This window comes from Pungitius pungitius, chromosome 15, assembly GCF_949316345.1.
Source record: "Pungitius pungitius chromosome 15, fPunPun2.1, whole genome shotgun sequence".
NCBI classification, from domain to species: Eukaryota; Metazoa; Chordata; class Actinopteri; order Perciformes; family Gasterosteidae; genus Pungitius; species Pungitius pungitius.
Genome location: NC_084914.1, coordinates 2,202,534 through 2,222,748, shown reverse-complemented (window position 1 = coordinate 2,222,748; position 20,215 = coordinate 2,202,534). Strand labels below are relative to the sequence as shown.

General features: G+C 46.7%; 1 protein-coding gene across 2 annotated transcripts; it reads left to right on the top strand.

Annotated features, from left to right (window-relative positions):
* The first annotated feature begins 15,318 nt into the window (after nucleotides 1–15,318).
* Nucleotides 15,319–17,910, top strand: LOC119209341 (acyl-coenzyme A thioesterase 5-like). Of its 2 annotated transcripts, XM_062557937.1 has the most exons (4): nucleotides 15,319–15,633; nucleotides 16,303–16,757; nucleotides 16,908–17,155; nucleotides 17,256–17,910. In XM_062557937.1, exons 2-4 carry the CDS (start codon nucleotides 16,307–16,309, stop codon nucleotides 17,862–17,864), a joined length of 1,308 nt encoding a protein of 435 aa, XP_062413921.1. In that variant the 5' UTR covers nucleotides 15,319–15,633; nucleotides 16,303–16,306; the 3' UTR covers nucleotides 17,865–17,910. The 2 variants fall into 2 exon arrangements, with proteins under 2 accessions (XP_062413921.1, XP_062413920.1); XM_062557936.1 differs by lacking the exon at nucleotides 15,319–15,633 and having other exon boundaries at nucleotides 15,662–16,757.
* Nucleotides 17,911–20,215: the final 2,305 nt, after the last annotated feature.

Here is a 20,215-nt window from a genome sequence, read left to right as displayed (position 1 = left end):
CTCGAGTCCACTGATGCACCTTTCCGGGTCAGGTCGGTCAAGGGGCTGGTGAGGTCCGCAAACCCGGCTGTAGTGGCCATTTGTCCATAAACTTAAACAAAATAAATAACAAACTTCTCAAATGGCCACTTGAGGCTAGGTCATGGTTAGGCTTTACGCAGGTTCAGAGGTACCAAAGCAAAGTGCTGTCCATACCAAGATTGAGTTTAAGAAGGTTTATTCACATACATAAGCAAGCTCACAGACACTCCTGCTGCCTCTCTCACGCTGGTAAAAAACCATATGCCCTCCTAGCCTGAAGTACCTCCCACCTTGACCTACTTATGCAAATGAACATAACACCATGTGACCAATAAACAACAATACAAGTAAAGCATAAATACAAAATAAACCAAATTAACCTTAACAAGAAAATAAATGAATAAATGAGGCTATAAATTAACTTAAGCCCAAAAATAAACAAAAATAAAAATATAGCTCCAACAACCCAGCCCCTAATTGTAACGGTACTTTACCCACAATTAACCTTTATCACAAAGGAGCTATTTTCTAATTGTAGCTTAAGCATTAAACTGAAATCTTCACATCTTTGGATTCTCCACACCTGAAAGAAACAAATAGATGGAAGACAGAGATAGGAGAAAGAATGAGTTGTATAGTCAATTATTTGCCTCCAAGAGAAGACAGAGCTTGGTTATTGGTCTGTCCAGGATGCTGTTCTTCGTTTGGACCTTCACCGAGCGAACCAGTCCTCTGGAGTCAGCTGTGGTGCTTAGAACTCTGCCCATCATCCATGAGCCTCTTGGAGCTGTGGCATCAGCGATTACAACAATATCTCCTGGAATGAAGTTTCTCTTTTGCTTCATCCACTTTTGCCTTTCTTGCATTACAAGCAAATACTCTGCTATCCACCTTTTCCAGAAAAGCTCCGCAACGTACTGCACTTGCCTCCATCTCCTCTTAATGTACAGATCAGATTTCTCGAACAGACCTAATGGCAGAATAGGCTTGCCTTTTAACAGGAGAATGTGATTTGGAGTAAGCGCTTCTAAATCATTGGGATCTTCTGAAGCCTTAGTTATTGGCCGGTCATTGAGTATCGCTTCCACCTCGCAAAACAGCGTTTGCAGGCCTTCCTCGTCCAGCAGTTGATGTCCAACAACAGAGGTAAGTACACTGCGCACAGAGCGAATCAAACGTTCCCAAACGCCACCTTGGTGAGATGCAGCTGGGGTGTTAAAACTCCACGTCATTCCTTCCTGCACAAAAGTCCTTTCAATTTTAGAATGATTTAAAGCGGCCAATGCCTGCCTCAGTTCCTTCTTCGCACCAACAAAATTTGTGCCGTTATCTGACCTTATACTTGTCACAGGTCCTCTTCTGCAGATAAATCTTCGCACAGCATGGATGCAGGAGTCTGTGTCGAGGGAGTGCGCCACCTCAAGGTGTACTGCGCGGCTACTCATACAAGTAAATATCACTCCATATCGCTTCAGCACAGTTCTACCTCTCCTCACCTCCAATGGTCCAAAATAGTCCACTCCCGCATTTGTAAAGGGTGCGTTATCAGGCACAACTCGTTCCTCCGGTAAGTCGGACATCTTCTGTTCTCCAAGCTTTCCTCTGTACCTTCTGCACACTGTACATTGTGAGAGAATCTTCCTGGCTGCAGAGTTGGCATTTATGATCCAATACTTCTGTCTCAATCTGTGCAGCATGTGGTTGCGTCCAGCATGTCCAAGTTGGCAATGGATGTAACGCAATATGAGCTGGGAAACGTGCAAATCCTTTGACAGAATCACAGGATGCTTTACCTCCCACGGCAGTGCAGATTTAAACAGACGTCCACCAACTCTGAGGATGCCATCTTCGATGAAGGGGTCGAGGCGATACAGAGGACTGTCTTTAAAAACAGTCTTTGGGTCACGTCTTAGTGAGGAAATTTCAGTACTGAATCTTTGGTTTTGCGCAAACTGAATTATTGCCTTTTCGGCTTCCTCCAAGCGCTCTGGTGTCAAGCTGGATTTTCCAAGTGCGGCTTTGAATTTTTTAATCTCCTTTTCCACATTCTCATTCTGGTTGACCACATATTCTTTCCTCTTTCGGCTCAAAAGTAAAAGTCTTTCTTGCAGCTCCATCAGCCAGGCCACTGATGTTTTAAGCTTTCTCCAGGATGAAAAATAGTGAATGAGCTGACTGAGGGGATTGTCACTGTGTATTGTAACAACATTCACCTTGAGTTCCCTTTTCACCTCCGCATCATCAGATGGAATGGAAGAGGAGTCCAAGTCAAGCTTTGGCCACCTGGTGGGGGGCAAGAGCAAAAAGTCCGGTCCTTTTAGCCATTTTCCTTTCCCAAACTCCTGAGCTCTTAGTCCTCGAGAAGCTTCATCTGCAGGATTGTCTTTGGTGTTTACATACCTCCACTGATCTTTGTCTGTGGATTCTCTTATGGTGCTGACACGATTGGCAACATATGTGTGAAAGCGCTTTGTTTCATTGAAGATGTACTTGAGAACAGTAGTGCTATCAGTCCAAAAGAATGACCTTTGCAATGGCAACTGTAGCTCTTTCAACAGCATTGTGTTCACTCGAACAGCAAGCACAGCTGCAGCAAGCTCAAGGCGTGGAATGGTTAGTTGCTTTAGAGGAGCGACACGAGCCTTGCCTGTGATAAATGAAACATGCACATTGTCAGTGCTCTCCAATCTCAAGTATGAAACAGTGCCATATCCTGTTTGACTGGCATCTGAAAAATGATGCAGTTCTGCTTTCACTTGTGTTCCAAAGGTTTTGGGTTTAATACACCGTTCCACCTTAAATCCACTCATATGCTGAAGTTCACAGAGCCACTCAGACCAATGTTCGGAGACGTCATGGGGAACTGGCTCATCCCACTTGAAGTTCATTCTGCACAGCTCCTGTAACAGTAACTTGGCAGGTATTATAAAAGGAGACAGAAAACCCAGCGGGTCGTAAAGAGAGCTCACCACAGAAAGGATGCCCCTCCTAGTGTGTGGACGTTCCTGCACTGCAGTCCTGAAGCTGAACGTATCTCCTTGAACACACCATTGCATCCCCAGAGCTCTTTCCACAGGGAGTTGATCTCTGTCCAAATCCATGTTCCCCAAACCCACTGCTCTGATGTCACTAGGAATAAGTGCAAACACATTTGAGTTATTTGTGACCCACTTTTGGAGATGGAAGCCGCCCTTTTTACAGAGAGATGTTAATCCATGTATGAGCTCCACTGCATCTTCCTCTGTCACAGTAGACTTAAGACAGTCATCCACGTAGAAATTTGTCTTGACTGTACGGAGGACATCGGGTGAGTATTGCAGTGCATTATCCTCAGCAGTTCTCCTCAGTGCATAGTTTGAGCAGCTTTGTGAGGATACAGCTCCAAACAAATGCACGCACATCCTGTATTCCTCTGGCTCCGCTGTAGCGTCTCCATTGGGCCACCATAGAAAGCGCAAGAAGTTAACGAGCTTATATGGAACCCGGACCTGATGGAACATGGCGTTGATATCAGCCATAACAGCGATGGGCTCTTCTCTAAACCGAAGGAGGACACCAATTAGCGTGTTAGTAAAGTCTGGGCCCTGCAGGAGCTGACTGTTCAATGATGTACCCTTATAAGTACAGCCGCAATCAAACACAACACGCAACTTTCCTTTGGTTGGATGATGTACACCATGGTGGGGAATGTACCACACCTTTCCTTGTTCCAGAGTGGGCTCATTTGTGGGAACCCTTTCTGCATATCCTTGTTTTAACATGTTGTTAAGGAAATCAACGTATTGAGCCTTGAATGAAATATCTCTATTAAATCTCCTCTTCAGGCCTTGGAGTCTTTGTAGTGCGATGCAGCGATTATTTGGTAAAACAGGATTGTCAACTCTGAAAGGTAAGTCAATGTAATAATGTTCATTGTTAAGCACTGTCGTACTCTCCACAATTTTCATGAATTTAATGTCTTCTCTTGACATCTCAAGTTGTTCATCACTTGTTCTTTTAATAAAGTCGTGATTATACTGTTGCATCAACATACTTTCCAAGTGTTCCACAGATATGTGATTAGCAGTTACAACAATGCATCCTGATTTGACACCAGTACCTTCAGAGTCTCCAGCACGAAGAGGCCCGTTTATGACCCAGCCAACTCTGGTCCTCACTGCATACGGTCCACCGCATTGACTGTTTATCAGTTCCCATGGCTCCAAAACTTTAGAGGAGTCGGTTCCAATGAGCAAGTCTACATCTGCATCTACTTCATGTAGCCTAATGCTACTCAAATACGCCCATTTGGCAACATCATCCTGACATGGCACATTGACTTTAGATACAGGCATTTTTGTTTGTGTCAGAACAGATGGTAGCTCAATAAAATCATCGGTGTCGAATCCAGACACCTCCAGACCGGTAACTATAGTAGTGTTAATGGTTTTAGTCTGCCCCATTGTCCTCAACACTACATTACAGTTTTTTCCTGATACTCCCAGCCTTTCAGCCATACTTGTAGTACAGAAGGTACCAGAGCTCCCAGGATCCAGGAAAGCATAAGTATGCACAACTTTATTACTTTTCTGACTTTTCACCTGCACAGCCACAATGGAAAAGACAGCAGTATCCTTATCACCAGCCCCAATATGACCACACGTCTGCTGCTTCCCGGGTACAGTGCTTACAGTTTCTTTGGAGGTTATCCTTGTAGTATCCTTCTCCACATGCAGGACAGATGGGTGTTTCCTGTGACACACTTCACAATCCAAACGACTCCTACAGTCTTTGCTCGTGTGTCCATGTTTCAAGCACCCAAAACAAACGCCCTTCTCCTTTAGAAACTGAATCTTGTCCTGTTGTGTCTTTCTTCTAAACTGAAGGCATTTTTCCAGAGTGTGATTGGTAAGATAGCAGAACATACATTTGAGCTGGTTACTGTGAGCTGTCGAGTTTTCCATTTCTCTATGCCCATCCTTTGGTGCATTAATGCTGGTGGCAAATGTACCACTTATCCTTTTCTGGTTAACTTGCATGGATAGCTTTGTATAGCTGGCTGGAGAAACATCATTAATATTTCCAAACAGAGGATCTGAAACAATTTTGACTTGTTTTTCAATGAAATTCACAAAATCAACAAACACTGCTCTGTTTCCAGTTTGTTCCAGTATGTCACATGCCACATTTCTCCACTTTTCCCTCAGCTTGTATGGGAGTTTCATTAGGATCGTCCTGAGGTTAGCTGGCATGTCCAACTCCTTCATATACTTTATATGATGTACTATATTGGAGCAACCTCGAAGGAACAAAGCAAATGACTGCAAAGCATTAACATCCTCAGGTTTTATTGAGGGCCAGTTGTTGATTTTGTCCATGTAAGCAGAAGAGATCTTATGTTCACTGCCAAACGTTCAATCAAAAGCGCTTTTGCTCTTTGATAACCTGGTTCAGAGGGCATATGTTGACAACTTCTTACAATGTCTCTTGGTTGCCCCCTAGTATACTGTTCTAGAAAGTACAGACAATCACTGAAATTTTGAGTTTTATCCTCAATGCAATTTTCAAAGGCTCTGAGAAAAGATTTGAAATACAGGGGATCACCATCAAATACAGGTATATTTCTCATAGGCAGGGCAGAGGCTGTGTTTTGTTGGACCAACAGCGTAGTTATTTCATTTTGACGCTGCATGATGTTCAAAATGTCCAGAGAATTGATGGATTGATTATCATCACAAACATCTTGCAAACCCAGTGATTGTGTACCTTGCCTTTGAAACACAGGAATGACATTAGGTATGGGTAGTTGTTTTACAACATGTTTGGGTTGAACACCAACAGGGACAGAATTTAACAAGCGACTGGAGGTAGGTTCAGAGCTTTTATTGGTGGGCACATAGCGTTCAGCATTCGGATTTAGTTCATATGTCCCTTGAGTTTCTGACCTTTTCAAGTAAGAATTCATACCATCTGATGTTTGAGATGCACATCTTGACACGTTACCGCCATACTTTGAGCTTACTTCCAGAACCTGCAATTTTGCATTTGTCACCTTTAATTCTGCCTCCAGAGCAAGTTGTTCCTTTTCTCTCCTTAAATGTTCCTGTTTCTTACGTAAGTCCTCTTGTTCAAGTCGTATTTGTTCCTCCTGATCCTCCAAAATATGCCTTTGTTTCAGAGCAGCCATGCGTTCCTGTAACGCTGCTCTTTCTGCTTGCGCTAATATTTTTGCAGATGCACTGGATGAAGTCTTTGAAAGCTTAGAACCAGCCTTTGAACACATTGCAGAACCTTTATTGGATACACTGTTCTCAGGCCCAATATCAGTTGGATTATCAGGTGGTTTAATCGGAAGTTCATATGAATGGCATGTGTTTGATAACCAACCTTTGACGTCATCAATAAAGCTTGAAAAACACTTTTCCTTTTGTTCAAAATATTTATCTTGTTTCTCCTTCTCATCCTGAGGTATGTCCAGTGACACAAATGACAAATGATGTTGTTTTGCCTCATCAACACATATTATCATTTGATCCAAAAGAGACTTGACTGCATCAATATTGTCTGCAGAATGCATCAACTTATCCATCTGATTCATGCACGATTTGGCTCGTCTGCATTGCATCGATCTCTTTTCCTGACACGTTTGCATAAAAAACATCATTCCTTTAGCAGTAAAACTTGTGCGTCTTCTTGTAGGAAGCGCCATGTCGCTCGTGGCTTTAGATGCAACGTCAGACATTTTACTCTTTGTTGATGTCGGTCATGTACACACACAGAGTTGTTTGCCAAGACTGAATAAAGCACATACCTTGTGGAACTTTGTTTGTTGCGGTGGTTGCCTTTGTACACGGAGTTGAATGCACGCAGTAGCTGATTGTTGTTGCGCGCGGCCGTGCGCATCACCTGTGAAGGCTTTGGGCTTTTGCGAATTCAAATTGCAGCAAATAATGTCCTCCACTCCGTAGTGCGGCTCCAGCGCTCCAGTAGTGTCACCGTTATCCAGTACGGTGTCCAAGGAAACTTTACACTGTCGGATGGGTCGTATTATTCGATGTTTGCACTGTATCCAGCCCACGCCTCCCTCACTCCTAGGCCCTTTCCTTTGTTTGTCTCCCGCATCCAGGTGAGTAATCCACTTTCCAAACGGTAATCCAGCAAACGACAAGTCCAGTATCCACGTAAACCAACGATATATCCAGGGCGGGTTTTTTACTTAATGTAGTGGCCATTTGTCCATAAACTTAAACAAAATAAATAATAACAAACTTCTCAAATGGCCACTTGAGGCTAGGTCATGGTTAGGCTTTACGCAGGTTCAGAGGTACCAAAGCAAAGTGCTGTCCATACCAAGATTGAGTTTAAGAAGGTTTATTCACATACATAAGCAAGCTCACAGACACTCCTGCTGCCTCTCTCACGCTGGTAAAAAACCATATGCCCTCCTAGCCTGAAGTACCTCCCACCTTGACCTACTTATGCAAATGAACATAACACCATGTGACCAATAAACAACAATACAAGTAAAGCATAAATACAAAATTAAAGCTGCAAGCAGCGATGAACGGGCCTTCGCCTATTCTCGCACGTCGGGGTGGGGCGGCGGTCGGCCGGGCTCGCGGGTCAAAAAAGACTAAAGAGACTAAACAAATCACTCTCGGGGCTGCCATTCAAACCTGAATCTGCGGCCTTGCGAACGGAATCCACCGACGCCGGGCTGTTGCCCCGCTGCAAAAGACCTGCGGAGGAATCGTTAGGGGTCTCGGGCACGATGACCACGATAACAAAAAGATGCATTCCTGTAAAATAAAGGTAGAGTCTGAAGCGCAAGAATCACAGGAAACGCTCGTCTCGTTCTCCAGTTTGCGTCCGTATAATTGATTCAACACGCGTACAGTTTACATCCAGTGCATTTTTCTTGTCCTGTATATCTTATAGACGCAGTCTCAATCAAGGTTAATTCACACCTTGGTTTAGTCGAGGTACAAGGACGACAGCTAACCCCACCTCTTTTGCTCCATCAAGATATGTTAACTTTTTAACCAAACCCGCTGGATGACGACGTGGCTGTCTTCCTGAAGAGAGCTTTGCTGAATGAAATAATTAATAATACATTGACTAAGATACGCTCTTCCTCCAGGGCTTAATATATTGGTAAGTTCAGTTTGAATCAGTTAAGCCATGTAGAAACTTTGCATTGACCCAAGTCATTAAAATTAAAAAAGTTCCAAGCCATCCAGGCCTATATGTCGTCAAGACAATTGAGTAGTTGTCCAACAGAGTTATCCTTTTTTGTTTTAAGATAAAAACCATAGCTGTTATTACTGCCTAATATAGTTCCAATTGACCAACTACATGAGACATTTCCACACCATATTGACTATCATAAAACGTATACAACTCTTATTCACATATGAACATTGCACTTTAGAATGTATATTCATTAACTCAGCATGTACCGAAGCATATTCTCATGTAAAAACTTTATTGAAAAATTAGATATCAACATTCTTTCAATAACTTTTGATCGCATCGAGCCAACGATCATTTTGCCGAAGATTTCGTAAGAATCGGACCAAGCGTCTGGGAGGAGTTCGCAAAAACGTGTTTTTCACAAAATTCAAAATGGCGGCCATAAAACGGTAGGCGCATTTGCATACCATAATTTTTTTTGAGTACAGCACATCCAAGAGCACCTGTGTGAAAAGGTTCCAGGTCGATCGGTAAAAGTAAAAAAAAAAATTAACATTGCGGCCACTTTGGGGGGCGCTAGAGAGTTCTTTTTTTTCTCCTCTAATTGCGGGACCCCAATCATACGTCAATTTTGCGCACTTCTGATGCGCGTGCAAAAATTCAAGTTTTTGAACATGATGAAGTCCCCGAAAGTGCGTTCGAAGTGGCGAAATAATAAAAAGAAAAAGAAAAAGAATTCTTGCAATTTCAATAGGGCTTTCGCCCGACTTTCAGTCGGCTCAGGCCCTAATAAACCAAATTAACCTTAACAAGAAAATAAATGAATAAATGAGGCTATAAATTAACTTAAGCCCAAAAATAAACAAAAATAAAAATATAGCTCCAACACCGGCGATGAACAGTCTGTAGTAACCTGCCAGCCCCAAAAACCGCCTCACCTCCTTTTTTGTCTTGGGGCGCGGGCAGGCTGCAATTGCCGCTGTCTTGTCCACCTGAGGACGCACCTGCCCCCCCCCAAGTGGTACCCCAAATACCGTACCTCCCTCCGTCCAACTGCACACTTCCCCGGGTTGGCGGTGAGCCCGGCCCGCCTCAGCGACTCCAGCACCGCGTCCACCCGCCGCCCATGCTCCGCCCAGGTGGTGCTGTGGATAATTACATTATCCAGGTATGCGGCTGCATATGCGGCGTGCGGGCGCAGCACCTTGTCCATGAGGCGCTGGAACGTGGCCAGTGCACCGAACAAGCCGAAGGGAAGCATGGTGAATTGGTACAAACCATACGGAGTGGAGAAAGCCGTTTTCTCTCTGGACTCTGACGACAGGGGAATCTGCCAGTAGCCCTTAGTTAAATCCAGGGTCGTAAAAAAACGTGCAGTGCCCAGCCGGTCCAGGAGTTCGTTGACCCTGGGCATTAGGTAGGCGTCGAATCGTGACACGTCGTTTACCTTGCGGTAGTCCACGCAGAACCGCACAGTCCCATCCTTCTTAGCCACCAGAACGATGGGGCTGCACCAGGCGCTGTTGGACTCTTCTATTACCCCCATCTCCAACATAGCCGCTAATTCCTCCCGAACCACTTTTCTTTTGTGTTCGGGTAGTCTGTAGGGTCGTGACCTCACCGTCACCCCCGGGGGTGTCTCGATTCGGTGCATTATCAGGTCGGTGCGGCCTGTCCGGGGGGAGAACACATCAGCAAACCGCTTCTGCAACTGGGCAATGTCCGCTCTCTGGTCCTCAGAGAGATGACCCTCACACGGGAGCGGGGTGGGATTGACCGCTTTTGGCACCTCCGGCCCCAGGTCCTCTCTTTCCGATACTGTGGAAATCAGAGAAACAGACTCCGCCTCCCTCCAGGGTTTCAGGAGGTTGAGGTGGTATATTTGTGTAGCCCCGCCCCTGTCCGACCGCACCACCTCATAATCAACATCCCCCATCCGGCGTGTGACCTCGAAGGGCCCTTGCCACTTAGCCAGGAGTTTTGAGTTGGAAGAGGGAAGTAATACAAGTACCTTTTCTCCCGGTGTGAATTCTCGCAGCTTGGCCCCTCTCTTGTACAGCCGTTGTTGTCGTTCCTGGGCCTGGAGCAAATTCTCCCGTGACATCCTCCCCAGTGTGTGGAGCTTTGCTCGCAGGTCCAGGACGTACTGGATCTCGTTTTTTCCGGGGCTCGGACCTTCCTCCCAGCTCTCCTTAATAAGGTCCAGCACCCCTCTTGGTGACCTGCCAAACAGAAGCTCAAAGGGAGAAAATCCCGTGGAGGCCTGGGGGACCTCCCGGACTGCAAACAACAGAGGGTCAAGCCATTTGTCCCAATTACGTTCATCGTCACTAATAAATTTACAAATCATGGACTTCAGCGTCCTATTCATCCGCTCTACCAACCCGTCGGTCTGGGGGTGGTACACACTCGTGCGGACGGACTTAATGCCCAGTAACCCGTAAAGTTCTCCCAGTGTACGCGACATGAACGAGGTGGCCTGGTCTGTTAGAATCTCTTTCGGGATTCCAACCCGGGAGACGACCTGAAACAGAGCCTGCGCGACGCTCTTTGCAGAGATATTGCGCAATGGCACTGCCTCCGGATACCGGGTTGCGTAATCCATGAGGACTAACACAAAGCGGTATCCGCGTGCGCTCCGGGGAAATGACCCGATGAGGTCCATGCCGATGCGCTCGAACGGAACCTCCACCAACGGTAGCGGCCGCAGCGGGGCACGTGGTATGGCTGGTGAATTAACCAATTGACACTCCGGGCAGGACGCACACCAGCGGCGTCGGACGACCTCGCGTCACCGCTGAGCACCGCACACATACCGCATGTCCCTGTCGGTCGTGAACGCACCCCCACAGCCTCCCCCATTAGCATGTTAAATCACTCCCAATCCGTTCCCAAAATTACGGGGTGCGTCAGGTGGGAGCTAAACGTGACCTTTATTCTATATTTTTTTCCCCTGAACCTAAGTTCGACGGACACTATGGGATACTCGTGAATGTCCCCGTGCACACATCTTATTTTCACCCGCGACGCTTCTACCAATGCCCCTGGCCGAACCAGGCTCTGGTGTATCATGGACTGCGAACAGCCCGAATCCACCATCGCCTGGCGTGTACCCCCCTGGATTCTTACCGGAACGCGGTACGTCGCTCCCGGGCCGGGGGAGGGTGATGGAGCGCCGGCAACCCGGATCACCAGCCCCACCTCCATCAGCGGGCACTCCCTCCGCAGATGGCCGGGCTGCCCACACTTCCAGCACTCCTGCCCTGGCGTATGAGAACCTCCGGGTGGGTCAGGAAGAGTGCCGGGGCTTGCTGCGGTCGGGGGGTCCCGGTGTCGGGTCATCGGCTCCCGCCGTGGGGCTGGTCGGGGTCGCCCTGTGGTCAGCTGCTGGCCCCATCCCCGTGGTGCGGCTGCTTCCAGGGTCGAGGGTGGAGCGCCCTCCCGGCCGTCGCGCCCGCTGGGGTGCACCGCCAGGTGGTCCTCGGCCAGGGTGGTGGCTGCCTCCAGCGTCGGTGGGCGGTGGTACCGGACCCACGCCGCTGTTCGGGCTGGGAGCCCCTCCATAAACTGCCCCACTACCACCTTTTCCAGTACCTCCGACGCTGTTCCCACCCCGTTCGGCAGGAGCCACCTGGCGGCTGCGTCCCGGAGCCGCTGCCCGTAGGCGAACGGCCGGTCCTCCGGTCCCAGCCTGGCACCCCGGAATCGCCGCCGGTGGTCCTCCGGCAGCAGCCCCAGTCGGTCCACTACTGCCTTCCTCACCGCTGGGTAGTCCCGCCGGGCCGCTGGAGGTAGCCCCATGGCGGCCGTCTGCGCCTCCCCAATCAGCAGTGGGAGCAGCCTAACGGCCCATTCCCCCACCGGCCATCCGCACGCCTCGGCCGTCGCCTCGAACGCCTCCAGGAACAATTGGACGTCGTCCTCCGCTGTCATTCGGTGGAGGGTCGGGCTCACCAGTGTCGTCGGCCCCGGTGGTGGTGGCGCGAGTCCGGACCGCGCCGCCAATTGCTCCAGTGCCTGGGCTTTTCTCCCCACCTGGGCCTGGAGCACCCCCATGAACTGGCGGTTCGCCTCCGCTTGTTCTCTCTGAATCCCCGCCAGCTCCCCGATCATCTGCGCCAGCGCGACTGCTGGCTGGGTCGGCATACCCAGCTGCCCCTCGTCCGTCATCCTCTGCCGAGTTGGGCGCCACTGTACGGTGTGGGTGCGTGGGGTTGAAGACACGGCACAGGACCGCAGGGTGGTGGGTTTCAAAAATGCTTTTATTTACACAATTAATTAACTAGCTCGCTCGCTCGCTCGGTCGGTCCGTCTCCTTCTCCTCCTCGCTCGCCTCACTGTTTATAGGGGCGAGAGGAGACCCGTTAATTCCCCCCAGCTGGTTGCCAAGTGTTTCCACCTGGCACTGTTCCCCGAGCCACTCCCCCTCTCTCTCCCCCTGCAGCCGAGCCAAAACCACGCCCGCCACCACAGCTCCGTCATTCGCTCGCACGGTTTTTCGTATCACAGCTATGCCGACGACACCCAACTAATTCTCTCCTTCCCCGACTCGGACACTCAGGTGGCGGCACGGATCTCTGCATTTCTGACTGACATCTCCCAGTGGATGTCCGCTCATCACCTGAAGATCAAGACCGAACTACTTTTCTTCCCTGGAAAAACCTCGCCCACTCAGGACCTGACCGTTAACTTCGGCGACTCTGTGTTAACGCCCACTCAGAGTGCCAGGAACCTCGGCGTGACACTTGACTCCCAACTCTCCCTGACTGCCAACATCGCAGCGACGACACGATCCTGTAGGTACACGCTCTACAACATCAGGAGAATACGACCCCTTCTCACTCAGAAGGCGGCACAGGTACTGATTCAGGCCCTTGTCATCTCCCGCCTTGACTACTGTAACTCTCTGCTGGCAGGTCTCCCTGCTACCGCCATACGACCACTGCAGCTCATCCAGAATGCAGCAGCTCGACTGGTCTTCAACCTTCCGAAATACTCCCACACCACACCGCTTCTCCGTTCACTTCATTGGTTACCAGTGGCTGCCCGCATCCAGTTCAAAACATTGGTACTGACGTACCATGCTGTGAATGGATCGGGACCAGTCTACATCCAGGACATGGTGAAACCCTACATCCCAACTCGCACAATTCAATCTGCATCTGCCAAGCGGCTTGTTCCTCCCTCACTGAGAGAACAGCACTTGACGAGATCGCGACTCTTCGCTGTCCTGGCTCCCAGATGGTGGAATGAGCTCTCTGATGACATCAGGACTGCAGAGAGCCTCTACATCTTCCGTAGAAAACTCAAGACACACCTTTTTGGACTCTACCTTGACTAAAACACTAGCAAACCGTAGCACTAACAAATGATAGCACTTAAATTGTACTTATAATGGCACTCTTCTATAACATGTTTTGTAACTGCTTATTTGATGAAAAATGTACTTTCTTGTTACTTGTTCTTCTGAGTTTGTATCTCTATGTGTAAATGCACTTATTGTACGTCGCTTTGGATAAAAGCGTCAGCTAAATGACATGTAACATGACGCAGCTATGCTTTTCAACATCAATCTACTCTCTTGCCCCTCCCCCACCCTGACCTCTCACTCACTCTCTCGGTCTATTTCTCTCCCTTCCTGGCCCTCTCTCTCCATCCCTCACTTCCTCACCCCCTCCCTAACAGCGGGGAAAAAGTCAAGAGACACACGCTGGTTAAATTCCGTTTCAAAACGGCGATGGGGACATGGAGGAGGAGGGACGTAAAGCTTCCCTGAAAAGAAGGAAGACGGGGAGCAGCACGGGGGCCTCTCGAGCCACGAAGGGGTCAAGGAACGGAAGGAGAACAAGAGGGAAGCAGATGAGTCTGGGTCCTCTGCTGATTGGGACTCCACTGACGGCGCATCATCTGGTGGGACAGTCACCAGCAGGTACGGGGTGGGGAGAGTCAAGCTCTTCTTGAAGGTAACAAAGAACATGAAGGACCTGGAGAAATACTTCTCTCGCACTGCACGGGTGGACGTGAGTAAAAAGAGTAGTGAGAGATACACCCAGCAGGAAGTCTTGATGAGGAAGATCATCCTGAAGATAAATAAATGAGGTGAAGGTGCTTCTGTGGACTGAGACGAGGTCCATCCGGCGGAGGAGGAGGATCCTGGCGGGTTTACGAAGGACGAGATACTGGTGGAGAACGACTGAGGACTGGAGCCAGAGTCAACATTGACAAACAGTTCAACATTTAGACTTCAGTGTCGTCATGTGACATGTCCTTGTTTTTATTAAGAAAATAAAGATTTTTGGGGATAGAAAACAAAGTCCCTCTTGTTTCAGTCGGGCTCATCAACAGATCCCAGGTCCCCACTGACTGACTCTGACATCCCTTTTTTGGTCACTTTTCCACTCCCATCTCACTCCACATGCATATACCTGTCACCTGTCACTTTCACATACACTCACAACACAGATGTGTAGAATTATCTGTTCGCTGGTGTGCTTTATTTTGAACTTTTCTTCCTTCTTATCCTTTATCTTTAAATTGCTTATTTTATGTCCCCATAGCCTTATATTTTATTTCACAGGAAATACATTTTTAAATTCATCTCAGCTTTTGTAATTTCTGTATTTTCACTAATGTTTTGAAATTAATTTCAGTAATTATTATTTCTGTATTTTATTATTCAATTAAGCTTCGGCCATTTTTACTTTCAGTGTTTTAAAAAAAAAATATTTCAGCTACTGCAATATCTGTATTTTCAGCAATTCTTTCAGCTTTAACCTTTCAGCATTCCAACGCATTTTCAGCAGGAAAGCGTTTTATATTTAACTAATGCAATGCACAAATCAATCACAGAACAATAGCTAAACTGAATGAGTACTAAAGTCTACTTTGATTACCAATGTTGATGTTATATTAATAAGTGACTGAAGGTGGACAATAAGGGTCTGAAGGTTGAGTATCTGAGTGATCACGCTGTAACTGGCTGAAAAAAAAGTATTTGTCAAAATATGGCTGTGAAAAATAGGCACAAGATGCATGTTGTCACCCACTTTTGCATGTTTACCAATACAAGCACCTTTAAGATACCTTGGGCTCATTAGACATGATTCACATAATGTATGTTTTGAACCGTTGAAATACCTGTTTGATAATGTAGATGAATGCATTCAGTTTGTCATTTTATCCACTTTAATCCTGACATAACGCTCACAAATGAGCGTTTGCCTCAGACGTATCAGCCAGGGATAGAACTCTATTATCATAAGTATTACTCCTGAAACATAGTACTCTTCTTTATTGGCTATTCAACAAATCAGATGAACTCACCCTGTACGGTCCCAGTAGGAACAGTCCATTCCATCAATCGACCCAAAATTATTGACTGACCAGAGCCTTTAAAACCCACATCCAATAGTCTCATTCTAGCTGTGCACCGTGCTGCAGGTAAGACACATTTATATTTTATTTCAACTTTCTAACAGGAAAATAAAAAGATGAAACAAGACAAGTAATCATTTTTAAATAAAATTTTGTGTCAATAGTGTGAGTTGGAGTGTATTTTTTATGTCTAGGATTATCTAATCACAGCTATGTATTACAGAGTGTTCTCTCCTGTCATCATAGGGAATAAACACAAGTATTTGAGTGAAGCAGAGAGATACAGAGAGTCATCTCATGTCTGAAAGCATTGACAGTCAAGGACAAAGTTACTTTAACACCTTCTCCACTAATTGCATAAAATCCAAAAAAACGGACTATTTCTTTTTTTTGTCTTTAATAAATACCAATATATTTATGTAATTACTCGGTTAACGATCAGGCTAATAACGAGAAATGGAAATTCACTGTTAATTAAATAATAGTCATTGAACATCCTTTGGTTCTGTTCTCTGTGAAGTTCTGAACTTGTGACAGAGGAACACTACTGGTCCCCTCGCCCCTTCTGAGACGAGGAGTCAAAAAAGAGTCAACTGGCTTGAGTGTAAAAATGATAAAGAATTTATTAACACAAGCAATACAGTTACAGAGGGTGAAAAACATTCTGAATAATATAAATGTATTTAGTATAGTTCAAACTATTCAATAGTATAGTTTTTTTTGCTAAATTTTCAGAAGGATGTCCTCCCAAGTCCGCCTGAGTCTGCTGCCGAGAGCCAGGTGCATGTTTGACGAGCCCGTCCAGGTGAAGGTGGCCGGGCTGAGGTCGAGGCAGGTGGTCACCCTGAGAGCCAGATCCACTGACGAGAAGGGAGTCGTGTTCAGCTCCTCGGCCACCGTCAGGGCCGATGGGAGCGGGCGGATCGACCTGGAGAGGGACCCCTCCCTCGGTGGGACCTACATCGGCGTCGAATCCATGGGTCTGCTTTGGTCCATGAGGTCGGACACTTTGCACAAGAGGTTTCAGCTTCACAGTTCACTAAACCCCTACGTGGTGAAGTTCTCTGTGCACGAGGAGGAGGGTGGGATGCTGGCAGAGGCGACCAATGAGAGGCTCCTGATCGGAGACGGGGTCATCCGGCGCCCGGTCAGAGAGGGAAATATTCGTGGGGTCCTCTTTACTCCGCCAGGTTGGTGGCTTTAAGTTGCATAGAACATGTTCACCCCAGAGATCAATGATGCAATGAATTTACCCTTTTTTACAATTGAAAGTGACAAAAATGGAACACGCATGGCATGTATGTGCGTCACTCTGAATCCTCCCGTGTCTTCCGATCCAGGACTGGGTCCATTCCCTGCAGTGCTAGATTTGTACATTTTAGGGGGAGGTTTCTCTGAGAAAAGGGGCGCTCTGCTCGCCACTCGAGGATTTGTGGTCCTGACCGTAGTGGCGTACGGTTACGACAACTTGCCCAAGAAGATCGACGAGATCCATCTGGATTATTTCGAAGAAGCAATACAGTTTTTGAGAAAACAAGATGAGGGGAGTTCTCAATCTTTTGAGGGTTTTTTTGTGGCACATTTTATGGTTTGGTTGTCTAACCACCGTTAGACTTGATACCATCAGAGTATTCTTAATGCCTATCTGCAATAAAACTAATGAGTCATTAATTTTGTCCCCCCTGCAGGTTGGCAGTAAAGGAGTTGGTGTGATATCCATTTCAAAAACCGGAGATCTGGCACTATCGATGGCCTCTTACCTGCAAGGTGTCAGGGCCGTGGTGTGGATCAACGGCTGCTCCGCCAACACACTTCTTCCCCTCTACTACAAGAAGAGCCAGATCCTCCCCGCGTTATTGTTTGACCTCAGCCAGCTGATTCCCACTGAGTCGGGGGCCTTCAATGGAAAGAAGGTTCTGAACGACCCTGGTGCAGAGGAGAACGAGGCCACCCTGATTCCTGTGGAACGGGCAGAGGGACGTCTCCTCTTTGCGTCCGCCGAGGACGACCTCAACTGGGACAGCAAGGCTTACGTGGACATGATGGTGGAGCGACTGCAGCGCCACGGGAAGGACAACTTTGAGAGTGTGTGTTACCCCGGAGCGGGGCACTACCTAGAGCCGCCTTACGGACCCTACTGCCCCTCCAGTTTACATGGGGTTGTGGGCAGGCTGGTCCTGTGGGGGGGCGAGGCCAGGTCCCACGCTGCTGCTGAGGTCCACCTGTGGAAGAAGATCCAGGAGTTCTTCAGGACTCACCTGAGCTGTGACGCCACGCAGACTAAAGCTAAACTCTAGATGCAAATATCCTGATGTGAGAGACATGAGTAACAGCTGGGGGGGGGGGGGGGGGGGGTTACAACTGTCATATCAGAGAAAGTGAACATAATAAAACTACTGAAATAATAACATACCGCATTGTTACAGAGTGTGAACATTTTATTGAGATGTTTCATCATAAACACAAAGCAGTCTCTCTCTTTGCCTCTTTCCAACACTCAAATGATTACATTACACTGTTAATTTGTCATATTTAGGGGTTTAAAACAAGGGAAGTAACTGTGGCCACTAGATGCCGATGTAAGCTTCAAAAAAAGGCTCCAGGTGATTTGAGTCTTGCAAAAAATGACCAAGGTAATCTAGTGAGATGTACTACAAGAGCCTTTTATTAAATATTTATCTCAATGTTTTGCGTATCTTCTAGAGGTGGGACCAAGGCATTGTTATGCAAGTCACAAGCAAGTATCAAGTCGTGTCGAAAGTCAAAGCCAACAAGTGTTAAATCGAGTCCAGAGACTGAACATTTCAGTTTCGAGTCATCTCGAGTCCTTTTATTATAGTGGGGACGGGGAACCCTGGGTGATGGTGCGCTGCCTCACAGACCTAGACTACGAAGGGAAGGGTAATGGTGGATCGACTGTGACTGTGTTATAGTAATAAGGAGGCGATGACTGGCTTGCAACTCCGCTGCATTTATTTATATAAAACAACTCAACTTCGGTCACTGTTGGCCGTCACCACGCCGAACGAACACTTCCGCATACACGGCCCCCCAAAACTCGGGTTGTCTCGCGTAACTACAGCTGGTAACGGAGCATAACGTGAACACATGCAACATCTGCATAACTGATTAACTAATAACATTAACTCAGCTCATTACAGTACTTTAAAACGGACGTTGACATAATGTTGGCGAGGATTTCCATCGGAGTCTGAATCCGGGTTCAAAAATCCCGATTTTTGTAACCATGAACGAGCTGTCTCGTTGATACGGTCAAATGGACTGCAGTGATTGGATGTTGTTCAGGCATCGCGCGCCCTCTGCATAAAGGTAGCGCACATTTTTGATAGATGCAGATAAACAGAGCGGCGCGGCCGTGTGAAAATGTTTCCCCCAGTTTTCGTGGGAAGTAGCAAGTCTTCTCGAGTCTAAAGGCTCGAGTCCAAGTCAAGTCACGAGTCATCGATGTTAAAGTCCAAGTCCAGTTGCAAGTCTTTGAACTTTTTGGCATGTTGAGTCTCAAGTCATCAAATTCATGACTCGAGTCCACACCTCTAGAATCTTCCTTCCAATATGAATAGATATTTGATCTACACCTGTCAGTGTAATCCAGCAAAGTTCAGCAGCACCACAAACTACAGCTGCTTCATCTGCTTTAAAAAGACATTGGACTGTATAACAACGCTGATCTGATCCATTGAGATATTTTGTTTATATTATTTTATGACTGATTATATATCTGGTGCTCAATATTATATATACCATTTCTAATTTAAAAAAAAAATGAAACAAATGCTTGATAATATTATTAGCAAGACTAGCTGACATGATGACGTCATCAAGTCAGCTGCTGTTCCAATTGCGGAAATGACCGATCTCCGTTCTCCGGTGAGTCAGGACTCCCGAGTCCGTGGCCATTTCTCAATATGCGTTCTTGTGTGGACTTTTGTTCTCGTGGACTCGTGAAACGTCATCAGTCGCAACCCGAGTTCTGTTCCAATTCTAAAGTCCGCATCTGGCCGAGATCGGTTAAATACCCGGATGTGACTCGCCCCGCCCACTTTACCGGGCATGCGTCGGAGCAGGCTCGTCTGTTCTTGTGAGAGCCAAATATCCCAGAATGCATTTCATCTCAGCAACAGGCAACAACGGCAGGGGAAAGTAAACAACTTTATGTCGAAGTTTATAAATACTACTTTATTTAAGTAACGTAATGTAATTTCATGACTGAAGTTAGTTGTTTAAGCAACTTTTGTTGTTACAGTCTGCTCCGTGGATGGAGATGTGAGGTGTAGTTAACGGACCGTCAGTGTTACCATGGGTGCTAAATTTATTACTTTCCGGGTGAACGTAATGTTATTAATAATAAGACAACACTGGCGAAAGTGTTTAATAATCAAACACTGTGTTAGTGTTTCATTTTTTCACTTGAGAGTGATAATTTCTCAACACTTTAAGTGTACACATGTAACACTTTATGGTTATTAAACTCACAACCCGAGTGTGTTCATTTTATGTTGATATAATGTAAATACTTATTTAAAAATGGTAATGCAGATAAAATTTTAAAGATATACCTGTAGATATTTTTCAAAAAACCAAGTGACCATGAATTTATTTAGACATACATTTTAATATATTTTAATGA

Bases quoted from the DNA above. Each gene is read 5' to 3' on its own strand.
- LOC119209341 (XM_062557937.1), top strand. From the start codon at position 16,307: ATGTCCTCCCAAGTCCGCCTGAGTCTGCTGCCGAGAGCCAGGTGCATG. The intron at 16,758-16,907 runs GTTGGTGGCTTT...CTTCCGATCCAG, and splicing joins GGTCCTCTTTACTCCGCCAG to GACTGGGTCCATTCCCTGCA. The intron at 17,156-17,255 runs GTTTGGTTGTCT...TCCCCCCTGCAG, and splicing joins TTTTTGTGGCACATTTTATG to GTTGGCAGTAAAGGAGTTGG.